Source organism: Myripristis murdjan, chromosome 14, assembly GCF_902150065.1.
Source record: "Myripristis murdjan chromosome 14, fMyrMur1.1, whole genome shotgun sequence".
NCBI classification, from domain to species: domain Eukaryota; kingdom Metazoa; phylum Chordata; class Actinopteri; order Holocentriformes; family Holocentridae; genus Myripristis; species Myripristis murdjan.
The window spans coordinates 29793137-29809343 of NC_043993.1; the positions used below are offsets into that span (position 1 = coordinate 29793137).

Below are 16207 nucleotides of genomic sequence, written 5' to 3' on the forward strand. Positions count from 1 at the left end.
TTTATAACTGCACCAAATGCTACTTAAACATCAGAAAATGAGACAAAATGGTGCACACACATTTCTCAGCTCATCTCAACTTCAACTTTGTTGTGGGCTTACCGGCTTTTTGAGTATATATTGAAACAAGGCCCGACTTATCACGGTACATTTAATTTTTCTTTTTTTCAGTATGTGGTGATATCTGTCAACTTTATATAAGCCAATTTTACTCAGGTGAGAAAAGATCAAGCACAAGCACTGACAGTTTCCTCAGTGCTTATGTCCTCCAGACTAGATACTGAAGCTGCTGTTTCTATCACACAGAGGCAGATGTAGAATTTTTTACTTAGATTGACAAGTGCAGTTATAATTATTACCCTCAGGTCCTCATGAGAAATCCTCTTAATCAAAGATAAAGTGAGTCCAAACCAGGACCAAGAGCTGCTGCTGTCCCGGTCACAGGAACAGAATCACTCAGGGCTTCCCAGAGAAGACTGTTAACTCACGTAATCTGCATTATGTTACATACTTCACTCAATCTGCAATACCCACCAGGTGCACTGCAACACTGCCCCTTCTTAACATCAGCTCTCTTACAAACCAATCATTTTTGATTATTAATGTATCAGTAATGAATCAGGTCATTACTGCACAAATCTGCACATAGAACTGTGTTTACTATGTGGATATGGCTTCCCTAGATAGATAGAAGGGAGAGGAGGTCTTTAATTTGGTGCTGAAATCAGTAGAATGGACACACTACACGAGTATCTGAGGCCACCTCCAGGGGGCGACACAGAGTGCTAAGAGTAATCTCCACTCTGGTTCAGAGGATACAACCATTGAGGATTTTTTTTTCCTGCTGGTTATGCCAGAGTCAGTCTAGTTTTACAACCAGCAGTTTCACGTCAACATATGATTCTGTCTTAATTCTGAATACTGGGCTGAATATTGACAGTAACAGTCCAGTTATTCATAAATATTTGCAGTGTTGGGCAAGCTCTTTGGAAAATGTAGTGAGCGAAGCTACCAGTGACTGTACATTACATGAAGCTTCACTCCACTGAAGCTCCCCACCAGAGAAATGCAGCAAGCTGAGCTACAATACAATGACAACATGGAGCTTAACTACATCAGAGCTACTTGTTGTTTTTTAACATTGAACCAACTTCATTCCAAGTTACTGCTATCTTAGTGATCAATAAAACTATCAGTCAAACAGAAAGTCAGGCAAAAATGTTCAGTTCAATAATTTATGAAACTGAGCTCTCTCTGCTTTTACTGCTACAAACCACAGCAACAAAAACACACAACATGCCTCACATCATGACAAAAAGCAGGTGGTGTGGATATGCTAATGTGGGGGAAGAGTGTATGTTAGTGTGTGTGTGTGTGTGTGTGTGTGTGTGTGTTCTGTGTGCACACCTGTGTTTGCATGTCTGCTTAAATTAGGGCCCATTTGGAGGACAAAGTGTAAATGACCTTAAAACTCAATAACTTGGTTCAAACCACAAGAGCAAAAGAAGAAACCCTGCTAACAACAGTAACAGCTTGGCAAAAAATGTGGTGTGTGTGTGTGTGTGTGTGTGTGTGTGTGTGTGTGTGAGAGAGAGAGAGAGAGAGAGAGAGAGAGAGAGAGAGAGAGTTTTTTCCTCATCAGTGGATGCAGAGGCCAGGCATCCTGATCTTTCTTACAACATCGTCATCTTCCTCCTCCTCTGTCATCTTCATCACCTGCGTGTCCCGCTGCAGCAGACAATTAGCACACACAGCACCCTTTGGCTCCCCCGTGTGGCCGGGAAAAAAACTACCTGCTTGATTTTTTTTTTTTTTTTTTTTTTTTTTTTTTGAAGTTTGAAGCGCTTTGTTACCCAAATAATTCTGGGCAACTGGGCCAGCACCAGATATATTTTACTTGCACCTGAAGAATTCTTAAAATCCAACATATGTACTGTAATTTTCAACTTTCATTCTTGTTATTTTTTATTTATTCATCTATATAACAAGGACCCAGCAATGAAAAACATAACGTGTAAGACGTTTGATGCACAGTACAGACACGTAGCTATGGGGGATTGCACTGGGGAAGTTCATTAGCCTTGTTGACTTATATGGTTGTGATTGTACGTACATATTGATGCATGTAGATGTACGTGAATGGCATAAACATAATTTTAAAAAAAAATGGAAAAAAATGGGCGCTGAGGACTGCAATGACACATGGTAGTGATTTTTTTTTTTTTTTTTTTTTTTGTCTTTAAAAGAGTTTTTAAACCAGTCATGTTAAAAATACAAAATAGTTTAGACACAATCTATCCGGCTAGTTATCGTGCACATTTGGCCCAATCAATTACTTTATTAATATTTGTGCATCTCTGGACATTAAAAGCTCTTCAGGTGATAAAGTGGCCTCTATCTAAGTCTTGATGTTGGAAAGATTCACCGTCTTGAAGTGGCAATTCATTACGTTAGCGCAATTTATGAACTTCATTTGTGCATCTTGGACATTTACAGTTGTTTGTGTGATCGATAAATATGTAATCAGTGAATTAAACTGTTTGGGCTGAAAGGGCTTTGCATTTAGCCGGACATATTCCAGGCTATATGAGAGCTGTGAGAGCTCACTGCTGTTTCACTAAAACTTTGCATTTAATTTATACATTTTAGTTTTTCTCCCCCTTGTGGCCGGAAAAGTGACCACGAAATCAGTTTGGATTGACAGTGATGGGATAACTTTCTTTACTGCAGCCAGACTTTGCAGTTTTGGGCCGACACAACAGGTGTATTTTTACTTTAAAATGTCACATAGTGCACCTTTAATTATGACGGCACTAAACTTCATTCTAGGAAAATGTGTCGACTGTGTTTGATATGTTTTTGCCCTGCGACAGTGAGTTTCTGCCCGTTCCTTGGCTCTTCATTTCATAGCGTTTCTTTCCGATGGCCGTTAGAGATGTTGCCTGTGACATGAAGTGAGGGAGGCGGGGAGTTTTCCTTCTCAAAGCAACATGTGCTGTGTTTTTCTGTGTTCACCTTCCTCAAGGTCTGCTCGGCACCGTCCATCCCCCATCACATCTGCTCCTCCCTGGGATTACAGCACAAATGTCTGTCTGAAACTCTCAGTGCTGAGGGGGAAGATTACAAGTGCACTGCACCCTCCAGGAGAGATTAACCAATCGGGGCGCAGAGACACACGGATTAACCAATCACACCAGAGAGAGGGAGGGCAAAGGGATTAAACCTTGCGCAGAGTGGGATTAGGTCAGTGTTGAGTGCACAAAAATGCTTTGAAATGTCTCTTGTTACCCGTTTGCTTCGCTCAGTGGAGTAGATCTGCATTTATATTCAAAATACTGCAACATTTTCCATGGTTGAGCTTAGTGATCAAACTGAATTATACGTAGCAACAACACATTGCATTGGTTTCAACTATTTATATCAGAAATACACCAGAAATCTGACATGTGTTGTTTTCTACGTTACCTTTTATTTTATCCGTGCCTGCTTTTGTTTTGTCTCTTATTTTATTTCACTTTTTCACTATTAAAGGGAAACTACTTTAGCCGATATGAAGCCCCTTTGAGAGCGGTGCACCTTTAATCAGGCTGGATAAATTGTCATTTGTATTGGAAAGGCTGTCTTTGTGAAATAACATGTTTTATTCTAAAAAAAAAAAAAAAAAAAAAAATCAAACCTCCTCTTCCCTCCCCCCCCACATGTAAACTTGCACAATACATGACGCACATCACTATACACACTAATAATAATAATAATAATAATAAAAACATTTTTGCATATTTTGCATACATTTAGTCAAGTTTGCGTGGCTGTAATCAGGTCATCTAGGGATTACTAAATTGTGAGAGGAGTCGGGGAGATTGGTGGAGCGGTGGGGGGCAAGAAAGAAGAGGAAACAGTGCGCCATTGGGGAGATTTTTCTTTGTTATTGTTGACAGCTGATATGATTAAGAACAGAAACTACAGCGAAGAGCTTTATCAAACCTTATTACTATCAGCGAATCAAATGCTTTTTTGAGTTTTGGAGGAGTAGAACAAGCGGGATAGGGAACCGGGAAGACTTACAAGGAAGCAGCAAGGACAGACAGCCTGAGGAGAGGAAGTAGGTGGATACGGAGGAAGAGGAGGGAGAGCGATACTGCTGAGAGAGAGAGAGAGAGAGAGAGAGACAGAGCAAGGCAGGAGAGATGAAGATAGAGAAGATGATGGAGGAAAAAACAAGGAGAGAACCAGGAAAAGGAAGCAGAGGAAGAAACCAAGAGAGAGAGAGAGAGAGAGAGAGAGAGAGAGAGAGAGAGACAGAGGGGGACAGGGGAATAATCCTAACTAATTCACTTAGGGCATTGCTGAAGGGAGGCTAAGAGGATTGGGACACTCCCAGAATGAGATAAGCTAAAATAACCAAGATGGGCCGGTACGAGCCATGCAGGCCATATGACAAACATGACAGGAGCAGACCCGAACACGGACACGTTACATCCACATCGTGCCGGCCGCTCGCTCTCTCAGTCGACAAACTCAAATACAAGCTGACATCGCTGCAATCAGTATCGGTGCACAAAAGCGTAAAGACAAGATAGCTTTAATATGTCACACAACTAAACAGAAGATCTTTTTTTGTCTTTTTCTTTCATCAAACAAATCAGGATGATACTAGGCTAACACGGTAATACGTAACACATATTGCTCCAAAAATCTAACTGCAACCAAATGAAATAGTAATGTGTAGCGTACAATAATAATAGTAAGAATAAATAAATTTAAATAAAGTAACCCTGATGGCTCTGCAGGAGGAAGTGACTATGGAAGGACCTTCAGAGCCCCTCGCTGCGAAAAGCATCTCTCCTTTAACTCTATGTTAATGCAAACTTTAAAACAAAGTGTAAGCCGATGCACAACAAAATGAATGAAACGAACAAGTGTAGCGTACATGTGGCTGTGTGAGACAGTCATGAGAACAGCAGGGATGTCTTAGTGTGTTTCCATAGGGAGGACTCCACTGAAACTACGGACATTCAGCTCAGCATCCACCGGGAGCCTCTTCCTACAAACTCTTTAAAGGCTTTGTTCTCTTAGTTAACGTAGCATGAAGAAGAGAACGGACATGACTTGCAGTCAGGCAGCGTTGATAATAGTCACGGGTCCCCCAGTCTCCACTCTCATTCAAATAAAATGCATTTTCTACAGAGGTTGCCTTTAGAAAAAAAAAATTTACAAACAAGAAACTGAGAATAAAAGATAACACGTCCTCTGGCAGAACGGCTCGGTCCTGCACATCACACAGGAGCTCGCTCTGGCCAGCTGACTCTCCTGAACGGCGCCCTGCCCCTCCCTCTAGAGGACCTGGAACTTCCAGGAGTTTTGGTCTTTGTGGTCCAGGCAGTCCATTGTGGTGAAGCCCAGTTTCCAGGCCTGCTGGTCCTTGTAGTCCAGGCAGTCGACAGAGGTGAAGCCCAGCGAGGAGGCGGTGCCGTAGCCCTGGGAGGATAGCGAGGCCGGGGATTGGCTTAGGGAGCCCCCCATGGAGGGCACGGTGATGGGGCTGAGAGCGCCGCCGGTGCCCGACAGCTGTGAGTGCATGGGGGACAGGTAGGCGCTGCAGTCCAGGCCGGTGAAGTAGGAGGTGGTGCCGGCGTAGCCCTGGGTGTAGGCCGAGGGCTGGCCGTAGCTCATGGGGTACGGCGAGGGCCGCTGCATGCAGGGGGCTGAGGAGGAGGCCAGGGGGTCAGGGAGGGGCGAGATGGCCGGGCTCCAGATGGACACCGCCGTGTTTCCGGTGCTGGAGCTCGGGGCGAGGGTGGGGCCCGACGGGGCGGACGAGGGGCTGTAAGAACCCGAGGGGTTTGAGACTGGATCAGGGGCGCTGGGCTCCTGGGGTGGAGATGCCTTCTTCTTGGGAGGACGGGGCTTGGACTGGCCACTGCTCTGCTGCTGCTGCTGACGGCACTTGGCACGGCGGTTTTTGAACCAAACCTGCAGGAAAAAAGAGTCCTCAGTATTGAAAACAAGAAACACAGGTGGAGATATGGCTCCTGCACTCTAAACAGTAGAAATTTATGGCATCATGGTGGTAAAAGCTTGGAGATCAACAATGGGTTTGAAATGTTGAACCATGGAAATGCAACATAATTGTGACACTTAAGTGTGTCTCTAATTATGCAACTGAATTACATAAATAGATAAGGTTGAATGCAGGAAAAGCTGGAGTTGCATGTACCACCTTTTCCTGTGCTTTTATTTTTAAAGGCCAGAACTAAAACCAACACACTGGATCATCTATTCCTCCAAGTCCTATTCTAAATCTGCGGCCCAGTTCACCCGATGGCTAGTCTCAAATGAAGAGAGCCACAGAGACAGGACCGTCCCGTACCTGCACACGTGACTCAGGCAGGTTGATCTTGAGGGCCACCTCCTCCCTCATGAAGATGTCCGGGTAGCGGGTCTTGGAGAACAGCGCCTCCAGGATGTCCAGCTGTGTTCGGGTGAAGGTGGTACGCTCCCTACGCTGCTTCCGGGGAGTGGCTGCAAATCCAAAAAGTACAGATGGGATTATGATATTGGCAGCAATAGAAAGCATGCAAGGTAGAATTAATGAAAAAAAAAACTGTAAATCTTATTATTTAGGTAAATAAATCATATTAGCTATTTTGGTTTATTGAATAGAAACCATGTGGTGAACTGTATGTGTCTGTGGCACCGCACATAGATCTAGTGATGATAGACTTTTTACATCCACCCATGTTATATTTGATATTGCTCATGAGACATAGCCTTATATTATTTCATATATGTTGGCTGCATGTGGCCTATATGGGTCCAAACTGTATTTGAACACATTAATCTGGCTGTCTTCATCACTGGTCCTCTACAAGGTGTGAGTTTATCTAAGGAGGAACATTTTCATGGAATTATGAGTCACTGAACTACGCAGCACAGTCAAAGTCCCTGTCTGTCTGCCTGGATAACTGTGGCTGTCAGGCACACGTCGGTATATTTTTGTGTAAGAAAAAGAAAAATGAGGATTAGTTAAATTTGGTCACTGAATTTTACCATTTAGTTACATTCTCAAGAGTCTCAGTCTGTACCTATATTTGTCTGAGGGTCAACGGTAAGAAAAGGCTTTAAGAACGAGAATCTGAGAAAAATAATGCGAATTATAAAAATGTAAATTCTCATCTGAAAACTTAATAAAAAAAATTGATCAGCCCAGCTCGTTTCTTAAAACTAAGCGTTTAAATATAACTGCTCTTAAACGGTTTTTTTTTTTTTTTTTTAATGTAGCCTCATAATAAACTGTAAAAAATACAGTAATGACAATAATAAAAGCTTAATGTAGACTTAGTCCCGTTATAGACATAAAAAAGGCTCTGGAAAACAATTTCTAATAATGATGATAGTTCACCCGAATAATTCTCTATTCTTTTGACGAATATCAATGGAATGATCATAACTATCATTACATAATCGACTTCATCATCTCCTAATTATCCGAAACACTGATCAAAACAGAGGCTAGAATAAAACAGTTTATCCTCTCCTTTAGTTCATGTTGGTTTGGCCACCGCGTTACGCACCAGTCTGTGCGCCTTTACGCGTCACTTTAGGGGTCAGTTTATGCTGTAAAACAGTCCGACTGCACGATAAAAATACGTAAAAGGAGAAAATGTAAAGGAAATGTTATAGTTTATACTCACATGGATACGCGACGGTGGTGTGCAGCAGGTCCATTCCGGGGCCAGGCAAATTTAACCCGTTCATGGCGTAATGGGGTTGCTTTATGTAGGACATCATCCTTACCGCGGGCTTTTAAGTCCTCTCCCTGCGTTGTCTCGCGGACACGTAACGCAACAACCGGGGGCCCCTGGGAGCGGCTCTGTCTGTCACAAGTTGCTGCGTCGGATCCCAGCTCTCCAACCTGCGTGTGGAGAGGAGCGGGAAGCGCCGGCGCAAGTCTGGAGGAATCTCAAAGTTGCTTAATTTGCACTTTGAGCCTTTACTTTCTTTCTGTCACTTTACCAGCAGAGCGCAAATCAGCAGAGTGGGCATGCGAGCTGCGTGTCCGAGTTGAGTTTCACACAGTTTTGAGTCATGACACAGGTGAGGTGGCCGCGGGTGCCTTCGCGCCTTGGCGAGGTTGCTCCACTGAGTTCCTTTACCGGCACACTCTGCTAATTAGAGGGAGCAAGTGGCTCCAGAAAACCCCTCCCACCGCGCGCACGCACGCACGCACGCACGCTCACTCTCAAGGTAAGTGAACAGACTGTAATAGGCTGTCTTCGTCAACAGGATCCACATAAGACTTACTGTTGCCACCCTTCACTCATGTAACTTTTGTTCAGTCTCTGAATTATAAGCTTGATCACATGATGATTATTTAGTATCTCTGACATGAACAAGGCGTACTTGCGTTTGATTTTGAAATACTGAAATAAACGAGCATAAAAATCAAAAGAAAGAAGCGAAACATGAAAAAGAAAGAAAGAAAGAAGAAAGAAAAATGAAATATATAAATTGTCAGGAAAACTGTACATCAACACAAGCAGTCCAAACCAGTTTAATACTATATTGATTACACCAAAATTCTCTTTATTTTGTGTATTTGTTTGTTTACAGTAAAATTTATGACCAAACTTATTCACTTTATTTGACATATTTCAATTAATGTATGTAAGAGATTTATGAGAGCACCAAAGTAAAAAGAACACTGAGAATTTCACTATAAGAAGCACGATAGTTGTGGAAATGCAGTTGTTTTGCTGTCGTTCACACTATTCAACCGTCATCCCCTTTCCCTTTCCATCCTGCACACTCCTGATCCACAATCCCCCAAACCTACTGCATTTCATACACTGACACATAATTTACAGATTACATTTACCTCACAAACACACCCGACGAGCCACATACGCACCACATACACACACGCACACACACACAGATGCACCAAACCGCTCAAAGCTCATTTGATTTATCATAATATGCTTTATCTGAAAAGTAAGTATCTTATCTCCAGATAAAGGGAGGAAAGACAGAGCAATCCATTCAGTGGTAGAGACGGAAAGGTGGTAGACATGGGAAGGAGCCACCCCAAAGGAGAAAATGGACTGGACAGTGTGTTAGATGGGACAAGGAAAGACGAGGAAAAATGGCAGAAGTTGGAGAATGTGGCGACAGGGGCATAGTTAAGGAGGAAGGAAGGAGGAGAGAGCAAGGATTCATGTGCTCCATGAATGGAAACCTATAGCTGGAGGCACATCCACTCCATATGATGCAGTGATCTACCTTCGATCACATAGAAATGGATGAAGGATCCTGGGAGTTCCACGTTGTTTTTGACGGAATACCATTTTCCTACCACTCAGAGAATCCTAGTATTGTGACTAGGAAGGAGCTCTGTGTGTGTGCATGCTTTTGTGCATATAAGGTTGACCATAACTTAATTTGCTGTCAAGACTTTTTGTGGTGTCTTCTTTTTTACACTTGAAGCTTGTAGATGTAAACATGAGTAACTTTCATTATAAACTTGAAGGATTTTGCTGTAGATGTACTGGCATCAAATTGTATTCACAAGGCAAAATGTGGGCATTGGGGTGGAGTTTTGGATTATTAGGTGATCATTTTTTTTTTTTTTTTTGAGAATTGTTATGTCCATCAGTGATATTTTTATAGCATGTAGAGGCACATAAACAGATTTATTTTTTATTTGATGGAGAGTCTACAAATGTTATACACCCACTGTCCCGTACATGATGAGAAGGAGGATGTGCTGAACAGCCAATAGAGGAACAGCCGGTCCTGCAGCTGCAAGAGCAAATAGGGAAGTAGGGAAGAGGACTGAGCCGCCATAATCCCTGTCCGACTGCCCTTCCCCCCCAACCCAGGACACACAGACGCGCATTCGCCATGATGCAAGTGGGGGCTTTTATTGCGAAACTACACGGAGCGGCTCATGGTCAAGGCCTGAAAAACAGAAAAGGGCGGAAAAGAAAGAGGAGAAACAAACAGGTAGACAATTCAGACGATCAGATATAAGGCAGGTGAATGGAGGAGGAGGAGGAGGAGGAGGCAGGGAGGAGGGTGGAGGTGAGAACCGGCAGGATGGAGGATGGAGGGATGAAGGAGGTGGAGGAGGAGAAGCAGGTGAAGGGGCAGAGGGTGGGGGAGGCTCCAGCTCACGTCCCCACTGACACACTGCTGCAGTTAATCCAGATTAGAGTGTCTAAAACAGGTCGGCTAAATCTGCAGGCCAGCCAGCAATGCAGAGGCTGCTGTCAGTCCCAATCACTCACCATGCACACACACACATACACACACACACAGTAATAATCTCTTCTGTGCAAACCAGGTGCCACCAGCAGCTCAGCACAGCCCCCACTAACCGCCCATCACCCCCTTCCAGTCAGGACAGATACTGGAGCTCTGTCCTGCCACACTGAGACCTCCAGAAACAAACCCAACACTGCAATACAGGACATCCAGTCACATCAAGCACAACACTCAACATCCAGTATCACCTTTTAATGGCTCTAAGACGCCGTTTTTGCTTCATTATTTCATCCACAGTGAAGACAGACAGCTAATAACTGAGGCCAGCAGAGGGTATGACATGAGACAAAGGTCACTGGGCAGATTCAGACCCGTGACGCAGTCAATACAGATGCACCTTCAGGCTGCTGAGTCACCATAAAGCCCAATATGACCTGAAGATTTATCATGGGATGTACTGTGACAAAGAGTCTGGCCTACACTCTGAAGGTGCAAGGTGCAGACAAACACCTTTAAAGGTCTTTGCTTAGTCACAAAACGGTAAACATATTTGCCTCAGTATCCCACAAGTACTTGGATGCACGAAACAAAAGAAATAGTTTAAAAAAAATAGTTGTCCAAATGGACAAATTTGAGATGATTAAGAGTTATTGAGTCTTCATCAGAAGGAGACTAATACTTTGTCAGCAGTTTTATAGTTTTTCAGTACTAAATCCAACTCTTGACTGAACAAATCTATGACAACAATGATAATACACAATACAGATTAAAATGTGCTAGTCTCTGTTTCTAATACTACTAATGTCTTCCTTCAGAAACTGAAATTGAGGTCAAATGAAACAAGAACTGTCCTCCCACTGGGAATCTCCTCAAACCAAAAAGGATTTTTTTCTCCACCCTCATTATCAATAACAATTACCTCTTAAAGTAGCAAGACAACTATCAACCATGCAACTATGATTGCCATATTCACAGTAACTCTAGGAATATCTCAAACACTATGTTTCCACATAAAATAATTGGGAAGTTGGTTTCCAGCTGCTCTCTGACTTTCTGAGTACAAATACCATCTCTGAGAAAATCTAATCTGGTTTGTATGCTAGGCATAGCACAAAGATAGCTCTCTCTAAAGTTGGACTTAATCTCAAAGTTACTCCTGATGCTCCAGAAGTCTAAATATCAGCACTCCTGCACTTTAGAGCTGCTTTCGATACAGTGGACCATCAGATCCGAACTCACTGGCTGGAAAAGTGAGTTGGTCTTTCTGGCATGGTTTTTAGCTGGCTTACTTACTTGGTGTAGGTTGGGAGCTTTATCTCTCTGTTGGTGATTTCTCTTCATGGAGATAAATCATTTCTTGTGGCGTTCCCCAAGGCTCAATCCTGGGCCCATACTTTTTTTTTTTTTTAATTTTACATGCTCCCACTGGCATCCATCATATTAACTTTCACTACTATGCAGATGACATACAACTATACATATGGGTATCGCCAGATGCTTTTGACCTTATTGATACACTATTAGTATGTATTCCAGACATAAATGCATGGATGGCTCAGTGTTAGATAGATAGCAGAAATCATGGTAATCAGAGAAAGATAGAGGGCCAGAGAATCACTGAAAGATGGAGAATTATTTGAGAATTCAATACAAGGTTGATTAATGTTACATCACAGGCTAAAGATCTTATGTTAGTTTTGATTATAACTTGTATTTTGATGTTCCCATAAGAATGACACCAAATTTGTATGGCATTTTGTTTCTTTATTATGGATTTGCAATCCAGAAATAGATTTGAGAGAAAAACTATCAACACTGCAATCAATTTTTTTTATTACAAGTAAAACCAATCTGTGATTAAAATCCAAATCAAAAAGTTTTGTTTGTAAATCCAAAAGTTTTGTTTGGGAATACAAATGTTTTGTGACATTTGTCTGTGACATTTGTCAGAGAGACAGACACAAGCAATAGCCAGACTTTGTGTTCATGTGTAGGAGGGTCAAAGAGGATCACATATTTAATACACACTTCTCTGGAGAGCTCTGTTAACCAGCAACTGCTTGTGCCCTCTTAATAAACTTCCAAGGCCCTCTGTTATAAAGAGTGCCAGTACACTCTTAAAATGATACTTAGCAGGTCTCTTTATGGACATGTTTGAGATTTTAAGTATGAATTTTCGCTAAACCCACCCCATGGGGCACATGAATTACACAGATGAGCAGTTTTAGAGTTAAGTTTTTATTTTATTTATTTTTCTACACAGTGGACCCTATGTTTAAGCCAGCTGTATTTTGTCAAATAGAAAGGAAATGAATTCCACACAACTTAAATTTAGCATTTGATATTGACTGCAGAAGACTCCACATTTGGTAGACTAAATAAAATATTATTCAAGGCCATATAAAACATCCATTGTCACCTGTGAAAAATCTGTGAAAAATAAATAATTTCATTAAACACAGACTCCAGTGTTTCATTAACATATACATTCATTAGTATGAAGCAGAGTGGTAAAATTAATATATTTGTTTGCTTCATTGTTTGGATACACCAAAGTTGTGTTGAAAAGTATTTGTACTGTATATTACTGTGAATGTAAGTACAAAAAATATAAATATAAATATAAATCCCTCTTAATTTTAATACCTTTTTGAAATATGCAACCTTAACATTTTTTTTTCCCAACTGGCTTCAGTAACTTTAACATCTGGATATCCTATTTTTATGTATTGGGCAGCTGTGCAGAGCAGTCCTATCAGGTGATTGCACCGTCCCAACTCAGCTTTGCAGGTGCAGGCTGTCTTGCCAGTTTGATGTGGTTAGATATGCTAACACTAGCCTTTCAGCAGAACAGCCCAGAGAACCTGATGTCAAAGTTGTGTCTAGATGGTTACCCTAGATTTGCAAAACTCTTGCGCACTTGGTTCAGCACATTAGCAATTGAGTCTACCCTTACCTTAACCTTTAACTCTATTTGTAACCCTTCCCCATCAATTCAAAACAGGATTAAAATAACACATTAGACCCTAACCATAACCTGCCTCTAACCTTAACCAAACTTGGACCCTCAATAATTCTTAAACTAGACCCAGATCAATCTAAACCATAACCTTAACCATTTTGGAATAGGACTGAATGGACACATTGTCAACATAACCTTAACAAAAACTCAGACTTTAAAAATAACCACTGCTCTCTACAATTTTTTTTTATAACACAATCTGAGTGCCACACTGTTGTGCTGTGCAAAAGACAAAAGGTGATGCTGTGTCCATAAGACCATCTCTGCCACCCAGTACTGGGCATCAGGACTGGCACATGGACTCACTCGAGCTCTGATCCAAAGTTTAACACACTGTGCTTCAGGAACAAAACTTACAAGGCAGCACATATAAAAGTTGATCCCGTATTGTGCAGTTAGCTTGAGGGAAAACAGCTCCTTCTTTTTGTTTTCCTAAAAAATAAATTCCTAACAACCAACAGTTATCGACCTTTACCAGTGCCACGTTTACTTGGAACTGGTGTTGAGGCGTGTTGTTCCTCAGGGTTGTGACCGATACATCATGGATGTGGACCAGTACCTTTTCTCTCAAAAACTCGCCTTCGCCAGTACCACTGAAATTGCAGTAGGTGTGAGATATCGATTGTATTTTTTCCTAATACTTAACTTTAACCCTAACCCTTACTCACAGGAGTTTGAACCCAGATTTGCGAGATTTACACAACTCTAGGGTTACCATCTATCATTATTGCTCATCATTGCCAATTTGTTGACTGTTTCCACTGTTAATTCTGGAGGAGATTAAAGGTTTGTTGCCAACAGTGCAGCAGCCATTCTGATCCATACTCCTCTCCAGAAGGTGGTGGTAATACTATTAAACCATAACTGTGGATGTGGCCAAGCTGTCACTCTGAGTGAGACTGTCCAGCAGAGATGTGTCTTATATCTTTCAGCATCGGTCCCACCCACAAGATTCAGCTGAACAACAAGCAAAACAAATGTTTTTCATCAGCATTTTAATCACAAATTTATTTTACTTGAAACAACAACAAAAGGATTGTAGTGTTGATTGTTTTGCTCTTAAATCTGTTTCTGGATTGCAAATCTATTCCGTCTGATTTTATAATAAAGAAACAAAAACACTGCATGAAATAGTTTTTGTATTTTTTGAAAACTGTTGCCAAGATTTACCCTTTCCTCTCCCAAAATCATGCTGAAAAGGTTGGAGCATGCATTTACAGTTTTAGAAATAGTCTGGATTTCCGAAGAAATCCATTAGTTATCTGCTACATCTTCAAACTGCTACAGGCTGTCATCCCAAAATAAACTGATGATTTTCACATACATTTCCCAAAAGAGCTCACTTTTGTTACTTGTTCCACAATCCAGTGGAGAGGCTGTGTTTAGCTTGTATTTCCTCAGACTCTGGAACAGTCTGCACTGAAGCTGAGAGCCTCTGAAATGAGGGAATCATTCATGAGAAAACTCAAGAGCCACTTCTTTGGATTAGGTTTTATCTAATAACCCTGTTTTAGTGTTTTATTTATTTGTATCATTTTAGCATGTCTTTCTCTCAATTTTAAACCTGTTTTCTAAATTTAGATTCATTTTTAGATTCATATTTGTACTATTTTATGTTTGTAAAGCACACTAAATTGCATCCAGTGGTCGCTGAATGGTGATTGTGGAGTACTGACAAAAAACTATTATTGGCCACCCCAGTACCTCAAAATCTCACAGCATAACATCCTGTATATTATATCCAATTTGCTATGCCTGTATACAAACAGTACTTACATGGGACAAATGTAACATGATGATATTTTGAAATAGTTGCTCCACTCTGCTTTGCAGGGCTGCAGCGCTGTGGTTTATGTGATGCACATGGAGGGAACAAAGATTTTTGAGCCCAAACATTTTCCCACATATTAGGCAAATTATTTATTAGAGGACAACATTTTGGGCCACTGAGCCCCTGACCTGACAAAAGCCTCTGTGGCCTGAAATGTTGTCTTCTGATAAATAAGTGCCTGACACGTGGAAAAGTGTAAGTGCAGGGAGCCACTTACACTGAAATAAAAACCGAAGAGGTGTTCGCAAACCTCATTCAGATTTGTCTTGTTTCATGTCCCATATAAATCTAAATACAGCCACAATTAATGTCAAGCGCAAGGTGTGCACTTTATAATGTGTGTGTGTGTGTGTGTGTGTGTGTGTGTGTGTGTGTGTGTGTGTGTGTGTGTGTGTGTGTGTGATGAGTCAGAAGTTGCAGTCTGAGGTGAGATGTGTCACTGTGGAGGATGAGTGATTACAGTGGACAGTAATCCTGCAGATGGATTAGCAGGTGGTATTAGGGGAACTGGTGTAGTACACCGCTACCGCCAAACTGTCACAATATGGAGCAGCAGCTCGCGGGGCTCCTCGTCAGTCTGCTTCTCCTCAGCAACACACACCAGCCACACACACAGCAACACACACCGTGAATGACTGGAGGTCCCATAGCAACAGTGCACTTCCTTAGATAATCACTAGACTCAATCCTAATATTAACTCAAGTCTGCATATTATTCTTTTATTCAATAAAGTATTCACTATCATTTGTAGCTACACTTTAAATGTGCTGCAACTGTAATAATAATAGAATAAAGCTTGTGGGACAAAGAAATTGGTAACACTTTACAATAACAGTACAACAGTTAACATTAGTTAATACCATAATAAACAATAAGTAACAGGTAATAAACATTAAGTAACACGTAATAAACATTAAGTAACAGTTAACTAACGTTAACTAATGTGTCAAAGAATCATTTACTAATGCTGTTCATGCTAATGTATTAATTTATATGTTATTTAAGGGTTATTTATTGTAGATATTATTAACATTAGTAAATGCCATAATAATCATTAACTAACAGTTAATTAGCCATTATGGCATTA

At 41.3% G+C, this 16207-nt stretch overlaps 1 protein-coding gene and 1 long non-coding RNA gene across 2 annotated transcripts in view; both read right to left on the reverse strand.

Annotated features, from left to right (window-relative positions):
- Positions 1–4566: 4566 nt before the first annotated feature.
- On the reverse strand, positions 4567–8303 carry crx (cone-rod homeobox). The gene is made up of 3 exons (XM_030068729.1): positions 7695–8303; positions 6371–6522; positions 4567–5973 (listed from the first exon to the last, which is right to left on the reverse strand). The coding sequence occupies exons 1-3, from the start codon at positions 7789–7791 to the stop codon at positions 5335–5337; spliced, it is 888 nt and encodes a 295-aa protein (XP_029924589.1). The 5' UTR covers positions 7792–8303; the 3' UTR covers positions 4567–5334.
- The window catches only part of LOC115371386 (uncharacterized), a 30672-nt gene continuing 19031 nt past the window's right edge, over positions 4567–16207 (reverse strand). Inside the window, exon 3 of the long non-coding RNA XR_003929368.1 lies at positions 4567–5248. This is a non-coding gene — a long non-coding RNA (uncharacterized LOC115371386). The remainder of the gene's footprint in view (positions 5249–16207) is intronic.